A 26,629-nucleotide genomic window follows, 5' to 3' on the forward strand; every position below is an offset into this window, starting at 1 on the left:
ACTATTATTCCCTCTTCAAACAGCTGAATCTGGCCAATATCTTCATACCCTTATGACAGCCTGACACTCCTGCAGAGCAGGGGCAGAAGCTCACAGGCCCTGCGAGTGTGATTTTGCTTAATTTTGCTGGGATTAAGTGGCACTGAGGGCAGGGGGTGGGACTCTCTGAGGATGTGGGTCTCTCTGAGGATGTGGGACTCTCTGAGGATGTGGGTCTCTCTGAGGATGTGGGACTCTTGAAGGATATGAGAATCTTGAAGGATATGGGACTCTCAAAGGATATGCAGCTCTTGGAGGATGACAGACTCTTTGGGGATGTGGGACTCTCAGAGGAAGCGGGTCTCTGAGGATGTGGGACTGTCAGAGGGTGTGGGACTCTGAGGATGTGGGACTCTGAGGATGTGGGGTACTCTCTGAGGATGTGGGACTCTCGGAGGATGTGGGACTCTGAGAATGTGTGACTCTCGGAGGATTTGGGACTCTCTGAGGATGTGGGACTCTCTGAGAATGTGTGACTGTCAGAGGGTATGGGTCTGTCAGAGCGTATGGGTCTATTGGAGGGTGTGGGAGAGGTGAGTAAGGCTGTTAAACTGGGTGGCTAGCCCAGATTAACCAGATGGCATTTAGGCATGTACTTAAGGTGGGGGGGGGGGGGGCACTAAGCAGGGCAATCCTCCATAACACACACCATCCTATTTACAAATGTCATTTAACAAGTTAATGTGATTTAATATCTAACATGACTGTATACAGTCCTTCTACTATGATAATCACTGAAAAGTCTATGTGACATTTCCCTCTGTTGGATTGCAGGATCTCTGACATGACGTCATGCATTGCTGTTGCCCAGGGCACTTTACACTCTTAATCGGGCCATAAATGTGTCTTCAGCCGTTTGAGTGAGTCAGTGTATGCAGATAAGTGTGTGTACAGACACACAGGTGGGAGCCTGATTCATGTCCTTCAGCTTGTGCTCCAGCTGAAGGTTCTGGTGATGAGGCTCCTCTGCTGTTCCAAAGCAGGGCAGTAAATTCAAGTTGGGTGTCACAGATTGGACCTCTGACGCCTCTCAAGGTCCCTGAGAGATGAAGGATGGAAGCAGTGTCGCGGGGACAGCGCGGCGGGCCCCAGCCGATTGACGCCCCCCCCCCCCCAGGAGTTATCTGTGAACGGGACCATCCATCTGTCCCACTGGAGCTATAAAGGGCTGATTTACGGAGCCAGCGGAGATGAGAGGGGCCCAGAGGTGTGTCACCGTCGGGGTAGGGGGGGGGCAGTACCGTCAAGCCAGGCTGTAATGTATGGCCTGCACCCGAGCCCCCCCACACATACATTTTATCACACTGGGCCCGAGGAGCGGAACCACACATGGAGACAAGATGAACGGGAGACCTCAGAAAAACTCACCGGAACAATCTGGAAGGGAAAGGACTGTAACTCACAGACTGACTGCCAATGATCCAGAGAACCTGAAGCTGCCCCCCCCCCCCATCTCCTCCTGTCACACTAGGGGCGGCTGGGGTGTGGGGGCTGTCTTTACATCAATAACGGTGAGAAGCTCCATCTCTCTGTTGCTGATAAAACACTCATTCCATCTGCCTGTTCCCTCGACCCCTTCTGACCCCCCCAGGTGAGAAAAGTCACCTTGTGCTTTTGTAGCCTGGCCCAATCACCAAAGTTCCCTTCTGCATTTCTGAATGCAATTCATCTTTTGAGGACAGTTTATACAGTAATGATAGCTGCTTCTAAAATTTGGACTGAGGAAGAGTTAGGTTCCAGTCCTGTACTTAGTAACTTAGGAACAAGCCCCACGTGATTGGCTCTGTGCTCTGCCCAAGCTGATTGGCAGAAGGCAGCCACTGACACATGTGAAACCCAGCACCAGCCCCCGGGCTCATGGTACAGCTTCTGTGACCATGCATGGTGGTGGCCCCTCCCCCTTCCTAATTAAATCCCATGTTTCTGCAGTTATGTGGCGTCAGGACTGTCGACATCAGATTACACCTCCCATGTGCAGACTTGCACACACACACACACACACACACACACACACACACACGGCAGCCACAGAGCTGGTGCAGCGTGTGCACACTGATATCCCTAATCCCACTCCCCCCGCCCCCGGCCCCCCTACGACTTTCCTGGCTGTTTCACTCACAGCACAGCATCACCTCATTTGTAATTTAAATTCCTTGACAGCATTCCACCACAACAATAAGTGACATATTATCCGCCGTCCAGGAATCAGTCCGCCGATAAGACCCCCACCCCAGCACACGTACATTTTTTATGGTGTTTGATCTTCCCTGCTGCTACTGCCACTCCGCCGATTTACGGCCTTCGCATTTCTCATTAACGCCGACTCCGCTCTCCGCTCTTGGTCCTGCATCCGCTGGAGGGGGGGGGGGGGGCGCTCTCATCACCGCCGCCAAGGATTTACAGCTCCGCTGCCCTCCGCTTTGCTCTCTTACTCGTGCTGTCGCTTCCCATCGCTCTCCACTCTCCACCCACTCTAACATTCGCACCCTGCTCTTCCTCCCATCCTGGGCCTCTCAGAGGAGACAAAAGCTGTGTCCCCGCATCACAACCCAGAACATGGCTACCATGCAATTCTGCCCCAGCCACAGCCCCAGAGCTGAAGAGCACCCCCCCCTCTCGGCCCTTTTTGCCCCTCCCTTTACAAAGGATTCTAGGCTTCAAGCTTCCTATCAGTGGGAGTGGAGTTCTGCCCCATAAGGCTCCACCCCTTTCTCCAACCTATGTATAAGTTAGGACCTTAAGGCTCCACCCCTTTCTCCAACCTATGTATAAGTTAGGACCTTAAGGCTCCACCCTTTTCTCCTGCTGGTTTATAAGGTATGGGCTTAAGGCTCCACCTCTTTCACCTTCTAGATAGGGGCTATAGGATCCACCCATTTCTCCCCCTAATCTACAATGCCCTTTCCCCTCCTAGGCAAATGAGCAGGGGGTGTTGCTATGAATTCAGGGCCCCCTGGCAAAATGTAACCACATCCCCCCAACCCCCCCAACCCCTTCACCACCATCTGGCATATAATATAGCATATTCAAGGGCCCTTGTAAAGTGCTGGGCCCCCTGAATCTGCCGGGGTATCCGTGCCCCTACTGCACCCCTGGGTAGGGCCCCTGTAAAGTGCTGGGCCCCCTGAATCTGCCAGGGTATCCGTGCCCCTACTGCACCCCTGGGTGGGGCCCCTGTAAAGTGCTGGGCCCCCTGAATCTGCCGGGGTATCCGTGCCCCTACTGCGCCCCTGGGTAGGGGCCCTGTAAAGTGCTGGGCCCCCTGAATCTGCCGGGGTATCCGTGCCCCTACTGCACCCCTGGGTGGAGCCCCTTGTAAAGTGCTGGGCCCCCTGAATCTGCCGGGGTATCCGTGCCCCTACTGCACCCCTGGGTAGGGCCCCTGTAAAGTGCTGGGCCCCCTGAATCTGCCAGGGTATCCGTGCCCCTACTGCACCCCTGGGTGGGGCCCCTGTAAAGTGCTGGGCCCCCTGAATCTGCCGGGGTATCCGTGCCCCTACTGCGCCCCTGGGTAGGGGCCCTGTAAAGTGCTGGGCCCCCTGAATCTGCCGGGGTATCCGTGCCCCTACTGCACCCCTGGGTGGAGCCCCTGTAAAGTGCTGGGCCCCCTGAATCTGCCGGGGTATCCGTGCCCCTACTGCGCCCCTGGGTGGGGCCCCTGTAAAGTGCTGGGGCCCCTGAATCTGCCGGGGTATCCGTGCCCCTACTGCGCCCCTGGGTGGGGCCCCTGTAAAGTGCTGGGCCCCCTGAATCTGCCGGGGTATCCGTGCCCCTGCTGCGCCCATGGTAATGAGCACAGGACTGTGCTTCGGAAAGGCACCCTCTCATGGCACACAGCCGTCATATAAAGTACTTGTACTCCAGGCAAAGTCTGCAGTGCGTCTTGGGTGAATCAGTCGCTAAGGTTACAAAAACATTTTGGAAACAGACAGGCTTTTCCTCAAGGGGATATTTGCTTTCTGTTCATCTGTTTAGTATCAAGGATAATACAAGCAAATAACCGTGTAAAATTTATCTTTAGCCAAAAGAGATAAATATTCAAATCACAGCATTTTTATGGGCAATGACTGCTTTGGTGATATTAAACACATGTAACCAAAGCACATAGTCCGGGATGAAGGCATGGAGATGACCAGCTGGGTCCCAGCCCCTATTGGCAATCCACAGAAGACAAGCGCCTCACCTCCTTGCTCGCATAGCTGCTGGGCCAAAGCGTCCTTGAAGAGGATCTGTCCTCGATATGTAGCAGTAACCCTAGGAAAGACCAGGAGGAACAGAGGGAAAGAGGGAGCAGGAGAGAGGGTGACAGAGAGAGAGAGACAGAGAGATCAACATCAACCTACAGCAAGACCCTTAGAAGCCTTCCACCAAAACTGGAGGCTAATGCAGCAGATGTCACTTAATGTGCTGTGAGAGGAAAAAAAATCAGCATGGGACGGATGCTGCTGTATCTGGACAAAGAAACAGCAAAAGAAGAGGAGAGGAGAGGAGAGGAGAGGAGGAGAGGAGAGGAGAGAGGAGGAGGGATAGGATTCCACCACAGGAGGAGAGGAGAGGAGAGAGGAGGAGGAGAAGTTCAGGTGTATCGACAAAGCTGGTGTGGAAAATATCAAAAGCTCTGCAAAATGAGTCAAGACGATGATTTCAAGATGATTAATAAGTTTTACTCTGGCCCAGGAGGCTTGTAACCTGAAGGAACTCTACTGAGGCGATATACCGAATATTTACAGAGAAGATCAGAAGATCACTGAAATCCTAATCAAGATAGAAATATTCATCAAAAACATTAATATGTGGTTGTGTTTGCTGGTATTTTTATGCAGTTTGGCAACATATGATATCACAACGAGACAAACATTAAAACTGAAATCGCTTAGAAAATAAAAATAAAAGTGCAAAAACTTTTTGCTTGTTACAAATTTCCATCTGTGTTTGAGTCAGGGTGCGTGTCCTGTTTTGGCTGCATCCCGTCCTGCTGTAACAGCTGCAGGGACCTGGGGGAAAGCCCCCCCCCCCCCCCCGACCCCCTCTGCAGACGCGACGTCACCCAGGCCCTCGAGTCTGGAAGACTTCAGGCGGAGTTCAGACAGAGGGTATTACAGGAAAGGGGCAGCAGACTAGCAAGAGTGGGGAGGGCTTCAGAAAGCAGGGAACAGGCGAGAACAGCCCTTCCTGGCTTTAGACACGATGGGGTTCAAGATCCAAGACTCTTTGCTGTCATACACATGTGCACAAACATTTGTGTATCATGCCCCACACGGCTACTGGGAAATCTGGGAAATGAAGTAAAGACAAGTTAAAAAAAATATAAAACTAGAAAAAGCATTCGCTCACGATTCACACCTCTACAGTGTGTGGGACAGATTCACTGGAGAGTAAAAACACCCATAAACCAAAAAAACACACACTCATGCACGCACACGCACACGCACACACACACACATACAACGCTGGGTCTCACTTTAACTCAAAAACAAAGAAAAAAGATGTTTGGACATTGTGATTCCCTGGGCAGCTTCTTCCGGATTTGTTTTATGGAATTTAACAGTCATCTGGGAAACTTTTCAGGGAAATGTTCAGAAAACAGGCACGCATACACACACAAGGCAGCACCAGGAACTCAGACTCATCAAGTTTCCATCTATGCTGCCAAACACGCATCCCTACTTTACCCATCCATTCATCTATCTTCTGTAACTGTTTGTCCTATTCAGGATTGGAGGGGGGTTTGCAGCCTACCCTGGAGGCAATAGGGCACAAAGCAGGGAACCACCCAGGATGGGGCACCAACCCATCGCAGGGCACAATGTGGGGAACCACCCAGGATGGGGCACCAACCCATCGCAGGACATAATGCGGGGAACCACCCAGGATGGGGCACCAATCCATCGCAGGGCACAAGGCGGGGAACCACCCAGGATGGGGCACCAACCCATCGCAGGGCACAAGACGGGGAACCACCCAGGATGGGGCACCAACCCCATCGAAGGGGACAATGTGGGGAACCACCCAGGATGGGGCACCAACCCATCGCAGGGCACAATGCGGGGAACCACCCAGGATGGGGCACCAACCCATCGCAGGGCACAAGGCGGGGAACCACCCAGGATGGGGCACCAACCCATCGCAGGGCACAAGGCGGGGAACCACCCAGGATGGGGCACCAACCCATCGCAGGGCACAAGGCAGGGAACCACCCAGGATGGGGCACCATCCCCATCGAAGGGGACAATGTGGGGAACCACCCAGGATGGGGCACCATCCCCATCGCAGGGGACATACACACCATTCATTCAGACACCACTCACACCTACGGACAACCTTGTAACTCCAGTTAGCCTCAGCATGTTTTTGGCCTGTGGAGGGAAACCAGAGAACCTGGAGGAAACTCCATGATGACACGGGGAGAACCTGCAAACTCCACACTTGTGAAGCCATGGCAGACACTCAAACTGTGAGGCGACAGTGTTCACCACTGCACCACTGTGCCCAGTTTAGTAACAGTACAACAAACCAGTCCTGAAGATTAGTATTCCTCCCTCTGTCCCTGTCCCACCTTCCTGATTCTCACCTCACAGCCACGCTTTACCATTTAAATCCCACCCTTTCGATGGTGGGGCTGGAGTGGACCCAGTTCCCAAAAAATATATCCTGTGGCTGGTATAAACTGCAACAGAACATGAGGTTATGCAATAACCCGTTATGATGGGATGATAAACTGGTTTCTCAGCAACCTGACGGATTTAGTTACACCTCTTATGCTGTACCATGAACCCAAATAAAGGAGAACGGAGAAAAATTACTTATTTCAGTTCGCCAATGACCAGGACAATGAACCTTTCTAAATATTACCATGGCAACAGCAAACAAGGGCGTTTACGAGCCAGTGAGGAGGTCAGTAGCTTTCGGAGCACGGTCATCTACGTCTCGCCAGCTCGTTATGCCCGCTAAGCCGTAACCCCTGGGTTGGGGATGGATGATGTTTTTATGAATGGAGGGGCGGAGGAAAACCACTGGGAAGCTGTAATGAGGCTGTCATGGCTGCAGTTCCCTCCTAGATGCACAGTTATAGGGTAATAATCAACACAAATATAATCATCATTCCAAGACAGAATCGACTGAATGTGCATCAACACTTCCCATTTGCCGTATCAATGTACAAGCTTACAAGGTGGGGGAGGGGGGCACCAGAATGTTCCGTAGAATATTTAGTTCAGACCCCCCCCCCGCCCCAGCCATTCTCAATTTTAGCCCCCCTGCAACTGAGGCAGGAAAACAAGGCCATGTGGACAAGTCGAATGACATGCATGAATAATGAAGCAGAATCAGACAGACTATTTACGCATATGCGTAATGTGGGGAGCACTGAGAGGGCTGTGTGACCCCCCCCCTGTCAGGGACATAGGGTAATGTGCCCCCAGTATTTATGTAGGTGTGGTGGGAGGGTGGGGAAGGGTTTCACTCTCTGTCTTACAAACACATTAATCTCCTCAAGCAATTTTACAACAAATACAGGCACCTGTGCCGTCCCTCATAACCCCCCCCCCCCGCCCCCCCCGACTCCCAAGCATCTGGGACAGAACACGAAAATGAGACACCAGCACCGGAGCAAAGCGCAAACAGGGTGGTGAGGAGAGGGGGCATGAGCCCCACCGAAGCGGCCCCCACCACTCAAACACAGCGTCCAGATGAACAGCCTCCCCCCCCCCCCCCCCGTTTCCAAGGTCTCATAATGTTCATCTGGGGGCCTTATCGATTTTAATGGGGTGTCACTGGCAGGTACCGTTATGGTGATAAACAGCAACGCGCCCCCCTAAATTCACCCCCCCGACATAAAGTTAAACGTGAGCTGAGCTGCAGGCGCCTGCCTGCTTTTGGGGCTTTAAATGACGGAGCAGCATGGCGGAGGCGGAATGGGGCTCCATAGCTACAGGCGGAGCGTAAAATATTCACAGTGCATCACGGATGAATATTACAGGCAGCCATCTGCTGTTCAGAGTCGCTCATTAAAGCAGCAACGAGTCGGGCTCATTATGCTTGGAGGACAGCCACCTGCAGTGCCTTACCCGGCCAGGTGGGGGCGCAGTACCACCCCACTAATAACCCATAACCAATCTGTAAATGGCTTCTGGATGCCTAAATGCATGATGGGTAATGTATCAGATGCATCAGTTGAGTTTCTGGGGGTTTGGGGGAATGTTCTGCATGTTTCACTTCGGGTTACACAACGGCACAGAGACTTTCAGGTGAGCCAAAGATGGCAGGGAGCGTAAAGATCCCAGCCCTTTAACACCATTTTTTTCTTACCATTGCTCAGGCCCAGACTGTCGCAGGACGAACGCCCAGATCCTCAGTGGCATGGTGCTAATTACAGGACGTGTGGAATAATCACCTTCTGTGTCCAGGCGACAGCCACATTACGGACAGCGAACGGCGACAGCGAACGGCGACAGCGAACGCCGACAGCGCTCCATCCCTCCTTTCTGTCCCCGAGGTTTTCAATTTAAAAATGCGTCGTTTAGATTAGTTTTACGTGGCAGAATGTGGAGCGTGGTGTGAGTATTTTCAAGCTTGGGTTTGCGTGAAAGGCATCGCTCCCAAAATACAGGTGAATCGAAAAACTATAAATTAAAAACGGTGATAAGATGCATGATCTGAGCTCCTCCCTGTGCTGAACGCGGGACGGTTTCATTCCTGGCCCAGGGTGGCTGTTCAGAAAGCAGAGAGAAATACACTCATACAGCTCCACTTGTTGTCAGCAAACATCAGCATAAAAGCTGCATCCGAGGCACCGTGCAAATTTAATTAAAGCACCCGGTGTGTGAAGCCCCCCAACCCCCCCGCCAGCCACCCCCCAACCCTCCCACCCGCAGGTTTTACGAGTATCAAGGCATTTAAACATTCATCTCGCCACATAAATAATGAAGGCGGCCATCATTAATCTGTAAGTACCTCCTGTGCGACGATTAAAAGGGATGGGGGGGCGCATGAGAGGCAAAAAAAACCTGGTAATTACATCCATATTTCAGAAGTGATTAAAGACTAATCTGGATTTGGTATTTATGAATAAAACATGTGTGTAATGAAGAGGGGGGTCATGGAGGAACAAGGTGCTTAAATATTTACTAAACGGGGGCCAGCCTGCCGCCTCTGCCCTCTCCGCACGGATCCAGCAGATAGCAAGTCCACACTGAACGTGCCAGAGACACAGTCAGAATAAACCATTAACCCTATAAAGTGTTGGCCCTCTCTACTTGGGAACCCACACCTTAACAGGTTGGGGGTGTGAGTCGGTGAAATATGCAGGGGCGGGGTCAATATGAAGACAAACTCACACCCCACACATCCATGTCAGATGTGGGAGATTAGTGTGTCGCTGCCATTTGGTCCCCACAATGTAATATAAACTTAATTCTCTCTCTCTCACACACACACACACACACACACAATGAGTGACATTCTGGCCATCTCCACAGAGCCACATCCAAGCCATCTCCACAGAGCCACATCCAAGCCATCTCCACTGAGCCACATCCCAGCCATCTCTACTGGGCCACATCCCAGCCATCTCTACTGGGCCACATCCCAGCCATCTCTACTGAGCTACATCCCAGCAATCTCCACTAAGCAGTATCCAAGCCATCTCTACTGAGCTACATCCCAGCAATCTCCACTAAGCAGTATCCAAGCCATCTCCACTGAGACACATCCCAGCCATCTCTACTGGGCCACATCCCAGCCATCTCCACTGAGCCATATCACAGCCATCTCCACTGAGCCACATCCCAGCCATCTCTACTGAGCCACATCCCAGACATTCCCACTAGGTGGCATCCCAACCACCTCAATGGGGCCACATCCCAGCAATCTCCACTGAGCCACATCCCAGCAATCTCTACTAAGCCGCATCCCAGGCATCTCCACCGAGCCACATCCCAGCCATCTCTTTCACTTTAGATCCCAATTAAAAACCCATTTACTACTCACAGCTTACTCAGCCCGAATAAAATCATGATTAATACGTTGAATTACAAGAGGGACCACTACCAATCGCTGTGTGCCCCCCTCCCCGTAAAATAACACTGTCTAATTGCTTGATTAATCTCCTCCACCAAGCAGCAGCTGCCATGACAGGAGTCTAATCAGGGCAGCATCCAAAAATGTTTATCCTGTGTGATTTTCCTAACATTTTCTTCCTGGGAGCTGCGAGCAGAGGAAGGGGCTTTTCTTTTGGATATGGGGCACTGGTGTCAGCTCATAACCTTCCAGAATCTTCACACGCCACACAGAGATGTGTTGAGCCTTCCCCCACAGGACCTGGGCACCATTAGCCAATGATGGGTCTGTTAGCCCCAGCTCAGGAAAGGCCCCAGTTGGGACATGCCATAAAACTCATTCACTTTGATAACTAACAGCTTAATCAATAAGGTTGTGATTTGAGGCAGCAGCAAGGCTGATCTGTTACACAAGTCCTTTTTTAACCCCGATGTGCTGTTAGTCAAATTCAATCATTTCAGTGCTGCGGTTACCCTGCATGTAACTCCGTAACGCTTCATGCAGAAGAAACTGCAATGACAGCTGCCATTCCGGAACATATGATAACATGGGTGTCTGAAAATGGCAAAACGAGGGTTATCTGTCAGCCCGGAGCAGCACCCACTGACAGAGCCCCTGCTAGATAGGATGGGGGCACCATGATGACCGCTGGGTGACCGACGGTCCAATGAGCCGCCCTCGTGGAAGGTCCGTTAATTACTGAAGAACACGGTGCAAATGCAGCCTTCAGATGTGAATGTTCTTCCTAGGAGTCTTATGCAATAACGGGACCTTTTTAAATGCTAATGGTCACAACCCCCACCCCTCCTTCCCAAATACCCCTCCTGTTGTTTATGCCTTTGGTGTCTGTGTGCCCTACAGGGACAGCTGGCGCACGGTCACTGTCAGAACCGTCACAATGCATTACGGGAAACGGACACTTAGGCCCAATGTAGCCAACTGCAGTACCTTCTAGATAATTAAGAGGCGTCATCAAAAATAACAAATCAGCTTCAGGTAGCTGAAATGCAGACACCCTTCAGCATTTCAGGACATTATTTGTTGAGATTCAATTTTAAACATTTTGAAAAGCTACTACCAGAGGATGCTAGTTTATAGCCTCAGGGATCCGCAATACGGTGACCTTAAAGAACTGAAGAGACAGCCGTGGTTAAAAACAATCTTTGCACAGAGAGATAAGGTGTCCTTCAGCCTGGTCATGCCCTAAAAATTGCCTTTGTGATGTGTGTGGGGGGGGGGGGGCTGGCCCTGAAACCCATAAGTGTGTCAAGCTATTGATGCCTCTACCATAAAACTGTTCCACGAAAATTTAAATTGCCATCAGAGGGGAGTCTGCAAGCCCATGGACAAATGATCAAATCAAAGTATGCCTTAAACTGGAAGAAACATGTGTATATCTCTGTAACACAGCCATAAAAGACAGAGAGAACGACACAACCACCGCCAAGACTCAGGGTCACCGAGTGGAAATCTGAGCAGGGGAGAGAGGCATCCTCCCGCTCTCGGCTTCTGAGCGTGTGCGGCGTGTGGTATGGGACTCCCCAGTAGCCAGACTCGGGTTCCAGACACTAAACAGCCGGCAACGGAACCGAAAGCGACAGAGCAGAGAGGTTTTTACAACTCATCCACACCCTTTAACACAGAAACTAGAAGATGGAGGAAAAGCCAGCGGTCCGATGATTAATCAGAACCGCAGAGAGAGAGAGAGAGACAGAGTGGCGTACCAGGAGAAGCACTTTATGAGATCTGGCGAAAGAATATTGTTTTCATTTCGTATGATTTTCTTTCAGTTTCAAACTTCTCGTGAGATAAATATTTAAAGAGGACCTGCTTTTTGTTTTATTACTTTGCGAGGTCCATGTGCCACTCAAACTTTATTTTGTGAGACAAGAACTTCTGAGGTCAAACTTTGCTGTAAAAGAAAAAAAAGCAATTCTGGAAGCTATGAAACATCCCATCAATTAGGCAGCAATTAAGAATAATCAGTAAGCGGTGTGTGTCTGTATAAAACATCTATTGGCGGAATCCATTCTAGTTAAGAAGCAACTTATGTCCAGATGGTTGCAAGGTCAATTAGGAGAAAGAGAGCTGCTTTAGTGTCCTTGCACAAGACAATTTACCGTAATTATCTCCACAAAATATATAGGAAAGCATAGAGTAAAAAAAAAATCAATAAGCCCTTATCCTTGAAAGCCCGTGTGAATCCACCAGATTATTCTTCATCCCCATCCTATCCCAGTGCATCCCCGTCCTATCCCAGTGCATCCCCGTCCTATCCCAGTGCATCCCTGTCCTATCCCATTGCATCCCCATCCTATCCCAGTGCATCCCCGTCCTATCCCAGTGCATTCCCATCCCATCCCAGTGCATCCCCGTCCTATCCCAGTGCATTCCCATCCCATCCCAGTGCATCCCCGTCCTATCCCAGTGCATCCCTGTCCTATCCCATTGCATTCCCATCCCATCCCAGTGCATCCCCGTCCTATCCCAGCGCATCCCCGTCCTATCCCAGTGTATCCCTGTCGTATCCCAGTGCATTCCCATTTCCTGATGCCTGTGTGAAACAGCGCCCCCTGCAGACTCCCCTGGGGCCTCGCCGTCGCTGCGCGGGCTCTGCTGCGAGCAGATGGTGCTGGGATCTGCGGCGGCGGTAATTATAGCCATAGCAGCGTTCCATTTTCAATTACGGAGTAACGAAATGAATGTCTCCGCCGTTCGCTGGCTAATTGAATCTTCCCGCTTGCCCCCGATCGGCAGGCACGTCTGCGAGGAGGTCGGGGTTAGGGAAGCTGCAGGTTGCACCCCCCCTCCCTGCTACCTCCTGCCACTCCTCCCCTGCCTCCCCCAGGAGCCCTTAGGGACATACAAACACGCACAAGCAAGCTGTAATTAAAGTGGTGTGTGCCAGGGGGGCACAGTGGGAACCAGCGAGAGAAAATAAGGAAGTAAAATATGTTCCTGCTTCCATTCACACACACACACACACACACACACACACACACACTCTCGCGAGTGTCTGCAGGCTATGGACCTAGATGAAAAGCAGAAACACATCAAGGCCCTGTAAGAGGCCAGAGAGGCATGAAGGGTGCCAGCAGGGGGCACCCTCACTGACGAAAACACTAGGTTTTGATTACGCAGAGGCCCAGTTGAGTCACCCGGACAGTGCCGGACTCCCCACGACTGCAGGACAAACAGGTTTTCCATTCAGCCAGCAGCACCTGTCACTCTAACTGTTATAAACCATAAACTCAACACTGCCCCCCGCAGGTCACAAGGCTAACTACAATACATCACAACCACACTGGATCTGTGCTGGATTCAGGCTCAGATTCAGCATCCTGATGGGTCTGTCCATCAAGAGACTTAGAGGACAACAAGCCCACAGTTAATGGTTAGAAGTTTCAGCATAAAAAGTACGGAAGTAATCTGAGTCGGATATCCTCAGGTCCATCTTCTCCACCCACACCCATAATTTTGCTACGCCTCCCTGCACTTTAATCAGCCGGATCTACTTGGGACCATAAAACCCACCTAAAAATGACTTTGAGGAGAGCTGTTGAGGCCGAGGTACCACATCACGCATGGAGCAGCTCAGGCAGACGCTGAAATGAGAAGCGACCAAAGGCTCTGAGTCGCACACAGCCTTTTCCACATGGGTAACAATCACAGCCTTCTGCGAGGGCATGGATCAGGCGTACAGACGGCGCAGGAAGACAAATGTCTGGATCATTGTGGATTTCGGAGAGTGCCAATCTACTCCATCATTGCATGAGGTGTCTGGCTGGCCCGTCATTACACAGGAACGGGATTTGAGTTGTGTATTAACTTCCTTTCTTGTCCTTGTTCATTCTGTAAGGCAAGAAACTGGGATTCATGGCCAGCAGAGGTGTGATCAGAAACGCTGCGTAAAAACACTGTGATATCTGCTGATTCCTTATTATTTATATGGTGGACACAGGAGGTCAGAGGCACCTTGGGAGGGGGGATGGCCAGTGGGTGGAATCAGTGGGCCTAGGGGAGGGTGGGCTCTCACCTAGGTCAGGCCGAGACCGGCAAACCACAGGAAGGGCAGTCCATGGTTGAGGACCAAGACAAGCTGGAGCCCCATGTAGGCCTCCCTTGAAAGCCTGGAGCTTGCCTGCTGCTAAACACAGCATGCCTACATGCTGTGCTGGACTCTTACTTATGTACACACCCAGGCCTCGGTCGGCCCAGACTGAACTGAGGCTCTGGTTTGGAGGAGCGCCTGGAGCAGAGTCCATCGCTGACACCTGCAGATGGGACGGGCAGAGATGGGGCGTACGGGGAGGTCACACCTCACCGCCCTCGCTCTGTTAGCGAAAGAGGCTCCCCTGTGCTGGGCCAGGTCACCGCTGTCTCTGGCATAGATGCCCATTTAGGACACAATGGCTAACAACAACTTGTTCCTGCAATTACAAAAAAATTGGATAAGGAAAAGCCTGCTGGACCGCAGGACAGTAAGTGGCCATTACAGGAAGGTTATGCCCTTCCTCTGTTCTCTGGTGGTCTGTTTATCTCCAGTCACACCCAGTTAGAGTGATGCTCTGCCCACCATGTGCTGCCCATCAGAAGTTGGGCAGGCCCAGGCCAGAGTATTCGCACCGGTTGGCCAGTCCGAGTGACTTTGACTTTCAGCTGCCTGGGTTATTGAAAAACTCCCCCCCTCCCCCCAATACATTTTGACAGATTTGTTGCCATGTGGCTGTAAATCAGAGTTGAGGAGGAATAGATGGAAAGAGAGAAAAAAGATGGAGAGAAAAAGAGAGAGAGGGATGGAAAAAGAACAGGAGAGGGAGAGCTGGAGAAAGAGCTTCAACAGCCATGGTCAGCGCTGCAAATTCAAGACAAGGGGTAAGGATCTTGCACACTCACAGACACATGCGTTCACAGACACGTGCGCACACACAAACAAGCACTCACAGACACACGCACTCATGCATGCTCATAGTCACACACACCCACAGACACGCACACTCACAGACACATGCACTCATAGACACACGCACACACACACACTCATGGACATGTGTGCTCAAGGACACGTGCACTCACAGACATGCACCAACATATTCACAGACACTCATGGACATGCACACTCACAGACACATGCACTCATAGACGTGCACAAGCAATAACGGACATGTGCGCTCATATACATGTAAGCAGGCGGGCAGACGGTGGCACTCACAGAAAGTTGACGCAGCCAGTACCCGGTGGGGGGGCAATCCACATGAAGCTAAAGCTGGTGGAGGGGGTGTGGCTAACATGGGACGCCACCACGCTGCACACGAACTGGGTGCCGAACTGGTGCTCCGGGACCACCCCTACGAGATGGGCGGGGAAGAAGAATGTCATTCTCAGTGTGTCGTTCACAAGTGCGCCATTCCCAGAGTGCTGTTCCCAGAGTGTCATTCTCAGTGTGCCATTCCCAGCATGTCATTCCCAAGTCTGCTATTCCCAGGGTGTCATTCCCAGCATGCTATTGTCAGGGTACCACTCCTAGTGTGTCATTCCCAGCATGTCGTTACCAAGTCTGCTATTCCCAGCATAATTCCCAGAATATCACTCTCAAGCATGTCATTCCCAAGTGTGCTATTCCCAGTGTATCACTCTCAAGCATGTCATTCCCAAGTGTCCTTTTCCCTGAGTGTCATTCCCAGTGTGCCATTCTGAAGCGGGCCATTCCCAGTGTGTCATTCCCAAGTCTGCTATTCCCAAAGTGTCATTCACAGTGTATTGTTCCCAGTGTGTCATTCCCAGCATGCTATTGTCAGGGTACCACTCCTAGTGTGTCATTCCCAGCAAGTCTGCTATTCCCTCAGTGTCGTTCCCAGTGTGTTATTCCCAAGTGTGCTGTTCCCAGTGTTTCATTCCCAGTTGTGTCATTCCCAGCATGTTGTTAATAAGTATGTAATTTCCACTGTTACTCCCAGTATAATTCCCAGAATATCATTCCCAGTGTATGACTCTCAAGCATGTCATTCCCAAGTGTCCTTTTCCCAGAGTGTCATTCTGAAGTGGGCCATTCCCATTGTGTCATTTCCAAGTATGCTATTCCCAGAGTGTTGTTTCCAGTGTGTTATTCCCAGTTGTGCCATTCCCAGAGTGTCGTTCGCAGTGTGTCAGTCCCAACTATGTCATTCCCAGCATGTTATCCTCAGGATACCACTCCTTGTGTGAGATTCCCAGTGTGTCATTCTTCTGCATGCCATTCCCAGTGTCATTCCCCACTGTGTCATTCCCAGCATGTTGTTCTCAAGTATGTCATTCCCACTGTTATTCCCAGCATATAATTCCCAGAATGTCATTCCCAGTGTGTCACTCCCAAGCATGTCATTCCCAAGTGTGCCATTTCCAACATGTCATTCCCAATAACGTCATACCCTAATGTACAGTATCATTACCCAGTGTGTCATTTAACTGTGCCCTCGAGGAAAACATTCCAGTGAAACATGTGGCTTCAAAAATGGACAGCAAGTTCAGCTTAAAGAAACGCAAAAGTTACGCTGGATCACTGATGCACAGAAATTTCCAAACTGCAGAACGGAAGATACAGTAAAGGAATAGATACTGAGCTTCAAAGGAAAAGAGGAAAACTCCACATAGAATGAAAAGTAGATGAGAGCGACACCTGGTGACACACTGATGTGGAGTTCGCTCAGTCCATAATGTTCAGTAGAAGGTCCTGGGCAGAATATGACCTCCCAAAGGATGTTTAAAAGCTGCATAGGTTGCTGATTTTTTAATGGCCTGTCACCTTGTGGCCATATTTGTTTTAATATGAACACGTTAAGAGTGTTGGGGCTGTTAGAGGTGCTGTGGCAGATGGCTGTGGGGGCAGGGGGGTGATGAATGGGGTGTGATTATGTAATAGCTGTACGGCCACTGTGCTCCAGGTGCTAACGACCAGCCTGTGTGTGTGTGTGTGTGTGTGTGTGTGTGAAAGTGCGTCTGTGTGCACGTTAATGCATGATAAGAGTTCTGCTCCAATCTTTACCCAGAGCTGGGTGTTACATCCTCGGGAGAGATTTCCCTTTTGTTCAGCCCCCTGGATAAATCCGTCCGGCTGTGGAGTGTGCAGATAACCCCCCCCACACACACACACACACACACACACACTGCCACCCCCAGATTGGCTGCAGATGGAGTTCCATAATTTGCCCATAATTCAAACGCGGATGGTGACCAGACGGCTTGTCACGTCCTCTGTGCACACACAGCACATGTGCATACACGCAGTCACACGCGTGCAGCCCCCATGTAAACACATGCAAGCACACACACACACACACACACACACACACACACACACACACACACACACACGTACAGCACACATGCGCACAGCGCACACACATGGTAAGCACACAAAAAGGTCACCCTATTCAATAAGGGGCCAGTAAAACGTCCCTCCTGCACGGTGGAGAGTGGCCCTCATGTATATTAATATCTGCATGGTCATCACAGGGCCAATTAAGGGCCAATTGTACCGCGCCGCCCTGCTATGCAATTACGGTGCATTCAGGTAGCGGCCCGATGCTAAGCCCCCTGCTAATGCATCCCGAACCCATTCCTGTGTAATCTGGCGAAGCCCATGTTCCTCCACGGGCACTCGAGCTAGCGATCCACTCGCATCTATAAAGCAGACATGCGGGCCACGGCGGAGCAGACAATGCGGACGCCAGCATGCAGCAATGCATGCGTTTGAGGCGTGTCAGGCCGCTGCCAGATCCCCGTCGCCAAGGCGACTCTGTGTGAGGCATCCGTACGGAGGGGTGGCACCTGCAGGTGCAGCAAGGAGCCACCGGGAAATTCCAAAAGCACAAGTCAGGTCCCGCTGTGACAGGGAGACAAAGAGAGCGAGAGCCAGCAAGAGGGCTGCGTGGAGACAACCGCTGTACAGGAGCTTCCTGGCTCTCCTGAGGTTTACGGCAATCTTTCAGGTTCTGAACGTTCCTCTCATATTCGAGAAAAGACAACAACATCAACCTCAATGTGATTTACATCCTAAGACAAGCTATTTCATCAATTTGAGATATGAAAGAGCGACATTACAGGCTGGGGAGTGAACAGACATGCAGAGCACACCGACGCTTGGTTGGGGGGGGGGGGGGGGGGTTGGGGGGTCGCTAAATTATCATCCAATCAGAAGTGTCTGCTTCTCACCTCAGTGATCCGCCACCGCTGGTGTTTGCAGGCTCATCCATAGGCCACACAGCGTCGGCCATGTTTATCTCAGACGCAGAAGCCTTCAGCGAGCCAAAGAAGCGGCAGCAAACACAAACCTGAAATGTCCCCCCTCTTGGACGTCCCCTAAACCCCCCCCCCCATTTCATATGGAGATCGGCCACTTGTCAGCTGTCCCATGTGATTAATGACACGCGATGGAGACCCCCTCACTCCCACCGAGCGGCTCTCAGGGGCAATCCTGCAAACTGCCCCCCCCCCCCCAAGTTATGAATGCCAATGCTCTCAATGGCAGCCGGGAAATAGGGGGAGAAGAAAGAAGTATGGGAGGGGCAGGGGTGGGGAGGGGAGGGGCCCCCGGGTGATTCACACGGACACCAAGGCGTCGGCTGCGAGCTGGTTTTCTATTAGCCGTGATTATGGTCTGGCCGAGCATGTAAGTGGCTGTAAACTACGGGTGAGTGCATGATGGGGTGATAAATAACAGGGGTGCCTGGGAGAGGCTGGGGGTGGCAGGTACAAAGAGGGACTCGATAGCGCCCCCATGTGAGTGACTGCTCAGCCTGACTGCTGTGGCTCTTTTCCACACCCTTTGTCCTTTACATATCCACGCAGTCTTGCCCCTCGCCAAAACTGATGGTATGCTCAGTGCAACGCCCATGCTGCCCCGTAGGGGGCGTGCCAGGCGCTCAGATACCGGGAGTCCAGGCAGACAGACCACCCCTCCCAGCCCCTCATCCTGTAAACACATTTATACATTTAGGCTGTCCCACCAATCCCCGGGCAGATCTTCCAGAGGAAGCGTCCCAGGGATGGGGTCTGCTCTCCTTAGCATGACAGATGGGCCTGGGGTCGCGCCCGCTCATACCAGCACAGCCCATCTCCATCTCCACCTCCCGGCCCCACACCATACGGCGTTAGATCATCCAGTGAGCTAAACCTTCAGGGAGGCTCACTGAATCCAATGGCAGACCATCTACACCAGCGCCATGTACCGCACAGGTGCTATCGGACGCCTAGGATACAGCCATCAACGCCACCGCTATGTACCGCACAGCAAAAAACATAAGCCAAAACTATATTTGGAATACCTACTAAAGAATAAATATTAAATAAATGAGAAGGTGAAATGTAAATTTCCTTACAGGTGAATGTGTCGCCGTTTCGCATTAGTGACACAAACCCTGTGTAACTCAGACAGTTCGGATTTACAGAAATCTGAGTGTCCATGGCTCCGGGGAGCAGTGCCAGCGGGGGGGCAGGGCGGACGTGAATCTCTGGGAAGGATGTGGCAATGGCAAGTTCGTTTACGGCGTGAGGCGGCCCACCTTCTTCACTGCATTGGCGTGTTCGTCCAAGCGGCCTGCGTGTCGCCGCAGATCGGTGTGGGGGCGGCGCCCGCTTGCTTGCCGTAGAGGGCAGAGTTTGAGCCACAGATGGACAAGTGGGGTCGTGCGTGGCAACACCACCGTACCCTTGACCCCCTGTCCCCACAAGAACTTTCTGGAAATGATGGGATCTGACTGCTCATGGTGGGAACTGGGAACCGAACCAAACTAGCCAGCGGGGCCTGAAACGAGTGGCGGGGGTGGGGATGGGGGAGTCACGCTGGTGGGGGCTGGGGGTTGTCCGTCACACCCCAGTGCTCTGACAGGGCCCTCATCAGGACAATGTGGCACGCATGTTAATCACCCCCGAACTCCACAGCACACCAGGGGTGATTCATATGGGGGGGAGGGGGGGGGGGAGAATAATACCAGAGCCTGTAGATTTTAATCAGCAATGAGCAAGAAAAACAGCAAAACAACAAGGGACGAGAGTAACCCCAACCCCTTTAAAGTCTGCAAACACAAACCGGAATCCACCGTGCAATTACTTTCATACTCTGGTGAAATACGATATATACACCTCCTTAATGGTTAGACAGTACTGGGTCACTGTAAGAAAGGGACAGTAGACAAGGGACACCCAGACAGTCAGCTGCAGTACACAAACATAAACACAATAACACACTGTGGGAAATTAACACATGTCAGTCAGCCTAAGCACATGCTTTACAGGAGGATGCTGGACCGCCAACAGCAACCCGCACAAACATGGGGAGAACATGCAGACGCCACACAGGGGCAAGAACGCTCAACCTCGGAGGAGTGAGGCTAAGTCCTGCCCAATGAGCCACTCTGCCATCCAGGAAGCCATCAGTCTGTATAAACACTAAACTGGAAACCGCTTTGGCCCAAAGAATGAGCTAAAAAAACACCAAATCTAACAGGCCAGCTGCAGATTGATGTCGCTGAGAAGTTTCCAGAAGGGAAGCGAGGTGTCAGCAGCAAACTGACCCATCTGCCCCGGAGTGGGCACCCGCCCGTCTCCCGGCCGATTCGTTTTGAGAGACCCGCCGCCCAAGGAGCGGTCACAGCACCCGTCAATCACCTCGCCATGGCAACAGAGAGGCATCGCTGTGGTGACGCCGGGAGACCTCTGTTGCCGTGCCAGGAGGAATCTGTGTGGTGATGCCCATGGAGAGGCCTGCCAGTGCCTGTGTGGTGTGACCGGGGTCCAGGGCAACCAGCGCTGCAGGACCCATCCCAGGAAGCGGGAGTGAGAGAGGGGGCAGGACGGCGGAGTTAAAAGGCACCTGTAGTTATTGTCTGTGCGCGCGTGTGTGTGTGTGCGTGTGCGTGTGTGTGTGTGCGTGTGTGTGTGTGCGCGTGTGTGTGCGTGTGTGCGTGCGCGTGTGTGTGTGTGTGCGTGTGCATGCTTCCTGCGGACAGGAAAACCGGCATCCCAAACCAAGAATGCCCTTATTCATCTATCACATCCATCATCCACGACCCCGCAGGCCGGAGTGCTGGGAAAACAGAGAGGAGGCTCCAATGCCAGGGCTATTCTAGGATTCCTTTATGGTGGGGGGCATTAGATAAGGAGGCATCATTCATTCAGAGGGGCCAACCTTATCATCAGCCAGTGATATGCTTTAAATCAGTGAGTGACAGAGGAGTCAGTCAATCAACTTTCATCTGGGGCCAGTGCTCCGCCCCAGTATATACCTCTGCACCAAGATATGGAGTTTTGCTTACTCTGGGCTGCAGTGAGCCTGTGGCTTTTGGAGGAGGGGGGGGGCAGAAGCTGCAACATGATCAACTTGACTGAGTGGGATTCAGGAGTCCAACAGTCGGCCAATGACACAGAGCGCTTCTCAGAACGTACCAACAGTCGGCCAATGATACAGAGCGCTTCTCAGAACGTACCAACAGTCAGCCGATGACACAGAGCGCTTCTCAGAACGTACCAACAGTCGGCCAATGGCACAGAGAGCTTCTCAGAACACACCAACAGTCGGCCAATGGCACAGAGAGCTTCTCAGAACACACCAACAGTCGGCCGATGGCACAGAGAGCTTCTCAGAACGCACCAACAGTCGGCCGATGGCACAGAGCGCTTCTCAGAACGTACCAACAGTCGGCCGATGACACAGAGCGCTTCTCAGAACGCACCAACAGTCGGCCGATGGCACAGAGCGCTTCTCAGAACGTACCAACAGTCGGCCGATGACACAGAGCGCTTCTCAGAACGTACCAACAGTCGGCCGATGGCACAGAGTTCTTCTCAGAACGCACCAACAGTCGGCCAATGGCACAGAGCGCCTCTCTGGACGTACCAGCAGCCAGCCAATGGCACAGGGTGCTTCTCTTTCAGAACGTACCATGACCTGCGAATACAGAGGTCAGTAGGTCATCAAAACGAGCTGCGTCTGCCGATTATCAGCGACCTGCCCGTGACTCTGCAAACCACAGGCAGCTAGATGGCAAGATGACTTAAGAGCAAATGAGTGATTCATAGGATAGAAGGAGCTGGAAGGGACAGAGCCTGAAAGCCTAGGGCCACATGACTGGCTTGGTTAAGGCTACATTCCTGTGACAGGGCAAGAAACACTGTCATCTCAACAATGACAGGCAGGGTGGTGGGGATGGGAGTAGAATAGTTTATCCCTTTCTCTCAGGACAGATCTTGTCACCATTAACCCACCTACTAGTCCCTTGCAAGAAGCCACAGGGGCGGGTGTCCATACGCCTCCACTGGCAACGTTGGGCTAATTTGACTTTTAATCTGCCGCGACTCCCAGCTAATTGTGTGGCTTTTTGATTTATGGATGCAGTTTGACTTCTTCCCATTTTGCCTCCCCAGTCACAGAGGGGCCCAGGGCCTTCTGGGGCCCAGCAAGAGTCGTCTGACCTGAGGGCTCTCCCAGGTCACAGCGGCAGGGGCGCGAGCAGACCGAAATGGAGGAGAGTCGAGCTGAAGTCACAGAAATAACCGCCGTGGCAGCTGGGATGGCGGCGGGTGGGGGGGTGTTAATCGCTACGCTCGCTGCCCCCGCCCTAGAGGACACAGCCAACGCCGCGGTGCGCCGTCAAAGCCGCAGATCGGAGCGGCGGTTTCCGCCTGCAAGGCGAAGTCACAGGAGCAGAACACACTGACACCCCATGGATTCAGCTGGACCGCGCAGCACAGCACACTCTCTCCTCAAATAACTCCTTCCCCCTCTCTCCCCTCTCTTTCTTTCAGTAACCCTCCCTCTCTCTCCCTCTTCCCCAGTCTCTCCCTCTCCCCCTCCACCTCCCTTTATCTCCCTCTCTCCTCTCCTTGTTATCCCCTCCTTCTCTCCTCCTCCGCTTTTCCCCATCTCTCTCCCTCTCTCTCCTCTCCTTCTCTTGATATCACTCCCACTCTCTTCCTCCCCTCCCTCTCTCTCTCCCTCTCTTTCTCCTCTTGCTACAGGCCTCCCCCTCTCCTTACACCCCCGATCTGGCTGGCCGCTCTCCCCAGTAAGGTGTCTCCTGCCTCCCTGCGGACCTGAACATGCACCCACATGTGGCGAGATGCCGAGTGGAAGGGCGGAGCGATGCCAGCCAGGGCGAGGGTGAGAGAGGGGCCGTTACGGGGGAGGGGGGCAGCGTGGCGCGGCGGGACGAGCCCAAAGGGAGGCCCGTGCCCCGGGGCCGATGAAACGCGGCCCGGCTGGCCTGCTGGACCGCGAGAGCAGACAAATGCCCAGCCACCTGTTTGGGTCCTGGGGCTTTGGGGGTGGGGGTGGGGTGGGGCAAGCTGCCGTGTGCCGGAGCCTGAGTCAACACTCGGCAATCTGTGCCGGCCACTCGGCGCCAACACGGGGCGACACGGTGGCGATCAGAGAGGAAGAGGCGGTTAATCTGGGGGCGGCCAGCCATCCAGGACCCGACAAACCCGGTTTCTATAGTGCCGCCTGCCCGCGTGTGAGCTGAGTTGGCTGTGAGCATGTGTGCGTGTGCAGGCGTGTGTGGCTGCAGGCGTGTGTGCGTGGGCGGATGTCCAGATCTGTGTGTGGAGCTTGTGTGTGTGTGTGTGTGTGCAGGCGTATGCAGGCGTATGCAGGCAAGCCATTAAAAGGCTGAGCCAGACGCAGGAGCCACGCAGATCAAAGCTTCAAAGTGTATGAAGTCTGACTGGCAGGAAGAGCACATACAGCCTCTCCATCACGGCACATACAGCCTCTCCATCACGGCACATACAGCCTCTCCACCTCGGCACATACAGCCTCTCCATCACGGCACATACAGCCTCTCCATCACGGCACATACAGCCTCTCCATCACGGCACATACAGCCTCTCCACCTCGGCACATACAGCCTCTCCATCACGGCACATACAGCCTCTCCATCACGGCACATACAGCCTCTCCATCTCGGCACATACAGCCTCTCCATCACGGCACATACAGCCTCTCCACCTCGGCACATACAGCCTCTCCATCACGGCACATACAGCCTCTCCATCACGGCACATACAGCCTCTCCATCACGGCACATACAGCCTCTCCACCTCGGCACATACAGCCTCTCCATCACGGCACATACAGCCTCTCCATCACGGCACATACAGCCTCTCCATCACGGCACATACAGCCTCTCCATCACGGCACATACAGCCTCTCCATCTCGGCACATACAGCCTCTCCATCACGGCACATACAGCCTCTCCATCACGGCACATACAGCCTCTCCATCACGGCACATACAGCCTCTCCATCACGGCACATACAGCCTCTCCATCACGGCACATACAGCCTCTCCATCACGGCACATACAGCCTCTCCATCACGGCACATACAGCCTCTCCATCACGGCACATACAGCCTCTCCATCACGGCACATACAGCCTCTCCATCACGGCACATACAGCCTCTCCATCACGGCACATACAGCCTCTCCATCACGGCACATACAGCCTCTCCACCACGGCACATACAGCCTCTCCACCTCGGCACATACAGCCTCTCCATCACGGCACATACAGCCTCTCCATCACGGCACATACAGCCTCTCCATCACGGCACATACAGCCTCTCCATCACGGCACATACAGCCTCTCCATCACGGCACATACAGCCTCTCCATCACGGCACATACAGCCTCTCCATCACGGCACATACAGCCTCTCCATCACGGCACATACACATATCCCTCCATTTCTCTCTTGAACTGTCATTCATACCCTTATTTATTTCCTTAAGTCTGTTTTCATCTCTCCATCTCTTTTCCTCCTCACAGCCTCCTCTCCCCGGAAAAATGGATTCCACTCTACTCCTTATTTATGTTTACAGAAATATTTATGAGATGATTTACTATGTTTCCTCATTTAAACAGCTAGACATTTCACATAATTCACAAACTCAGCTTAGAGTGAAGCTCTAAACCATTGATAATACAGGCAACTTTAACTACTACACCACCTGCTGTGAGCAACTTGCACTTCAATCAGAAACACATCACGCACGTTCTTTGAGAGTGTCACCTGACTTTGGAGAGAAAGTCAACAGGAAGCCCCCCTCCTCCCTCGATCTACTCAGTCCAAAAAAAGCGAGCGTGTGGGTGTGAGTAAGCACAAGCGTGTGGGTGTGAGTAAGCACAAGCGTGTGGGTGTGAGTAAGCACAAGCGTGTGGGTGTGAGTAAGCACAAGCGTGGGCGAGCACACACTGCTGGAGAGGGTTACAGATGACGGCGAGGGAGAGCCCGGCATGTAGTGACTCTATCCTTAACGACGATAATTCATTATACTTACAGATAGAGGGGCGACTGGGGTCAGAATGACCGAACGTGACTGGACGGGCCGATTCAAATTCGGACTCACTCGTGTCCCATCCTGCTCCTCCCTCTTTCTCAGTAAAGAACCCCCCCCCCCCCCCCCGCATTACGCTAACTTAGCAGACGCTTTTATCCAAAGCAATGTATATTTTTGAGAAAGCAGGGACAGACAGTCCCTGGAGCAACAGGGGCTTAAGGGTCCTACTCTAGAACCAAACAGTAACATCGCTCTGCTCATCCGGGGATTTGAACTGGCAACCACCTGATCACAGGCACTGTGTCCTACCTCACTGAGGCACACACCGGCCCACTCCTGCCAACATAACCTCTCAAAACTCTTGCCTGTTTTCCTTCCTCTGCCCCTCCCCCCCCACCCCTGTTAAGGCCCCCATTAATTTGATTAATTCGCCCCCTCTATCAGTGGAAACGCTCTCCCACATCCCCACCCTGAGCCACAAGTGAACACGGCAGAGGTCTCCGTGTTCCCGGATGACATGACATTCCTGGCGATCCGTGTCCGTGTAGGGGTTGGCGTTCCCCCACTGCCGTGGTAACGGTGCCACTGACGTGACACATGTACTCCACAAATCCCCATCGCCGCCCCCTGGTGCCTGACTGTGGCGTCTGTGTCTCCCGACAAAAACCAGCATCGATTGCTGCCTGTCAGCTGAGACCCCAGCGGGGTCTGCATTCTTACCGCGCCTCTGAGGAAGCAACCAAGCAGTGTGAAAGAGAACAGGGAGGGAGGAGGGATAAGGGACCTGCAAACGAGAGGGGGTTTGTTGGGACCAGCCACCGGGCACCAGCCGCCCCGGAAACAGTCCCTGAGCACCGCTGCCTTCCGTCCCAGGACTCCTATATCTCCTGCTGCTTTTGGCTTAAGTGTTTCAGGATGATCTCCAACGGCCTGGCCTTCAGGGAATGACCCCCCCCCCCCAGCTCACACACACAGAGACACACGCACAGACAAGTGCAGACACATTCATACACACATACACACACACACACACTCATAAACAGACAAGCACACAGACGTCTTCTCTGCATTCCCGGTCGGGTCCCACCCCCAACTCGCATCTCCTCGTTCCCCCCGTCTCCCAGTTCCATCTCTCTTTTATTCCCCCGACTGTTTAATATGGTTCCATAGCCCCTGTCTGCCGACACCATGAAACACGCCTATGTTCCGTAAACCGCGTGA

The 26,629-nt window shown here is 52.7% G+C and overlaps 1 protein-coding gene across 3 annotated transcripts in view; it reads right to left on the minus strand.

Annotated features, from left to right (window-relative positions):
* Positions 1–26,629, minus strand: part of LOC111851229 (reelin) — an 87,685-nt gene that overhangs the window by 41,394 nt on the left and 19,662 nt on the right. For all 3 annotated transcript variants that reach the window (XM_023825938.2, XM_023825937.2, XM_072715087.1), the window contains exons 3-4: positions 15,308–15,443; positions 4,223–4,293 (exon numbers count right to left, since the gene is read on the minus strand). In XM_023825938.2, the coding sequence (XP_023681706.2) occupies positions 4,223–4,293; positions 15,308–15,443 (207 nt within the window). The remainder of the gene's footprint in view (positions 1–4,222; positions 4,294–15,307; positions 15,444–26,629) is intronic.

Source organism: Paramormyrops kingsleyae, chromosome 1, assembly GCF_048594095.1.
Source record: "Paramormyrops kingsleyae isolate MSU_618 chromosome 1, PKINGS_0.4, whole genome shotgun sequence".
NCBI lineage: Eukaryota > Metazoa > Chordata > Actinopteri > Osteoglossiformes > Mormyridae > Paramormyrops > Paramormyrops kingsleyae.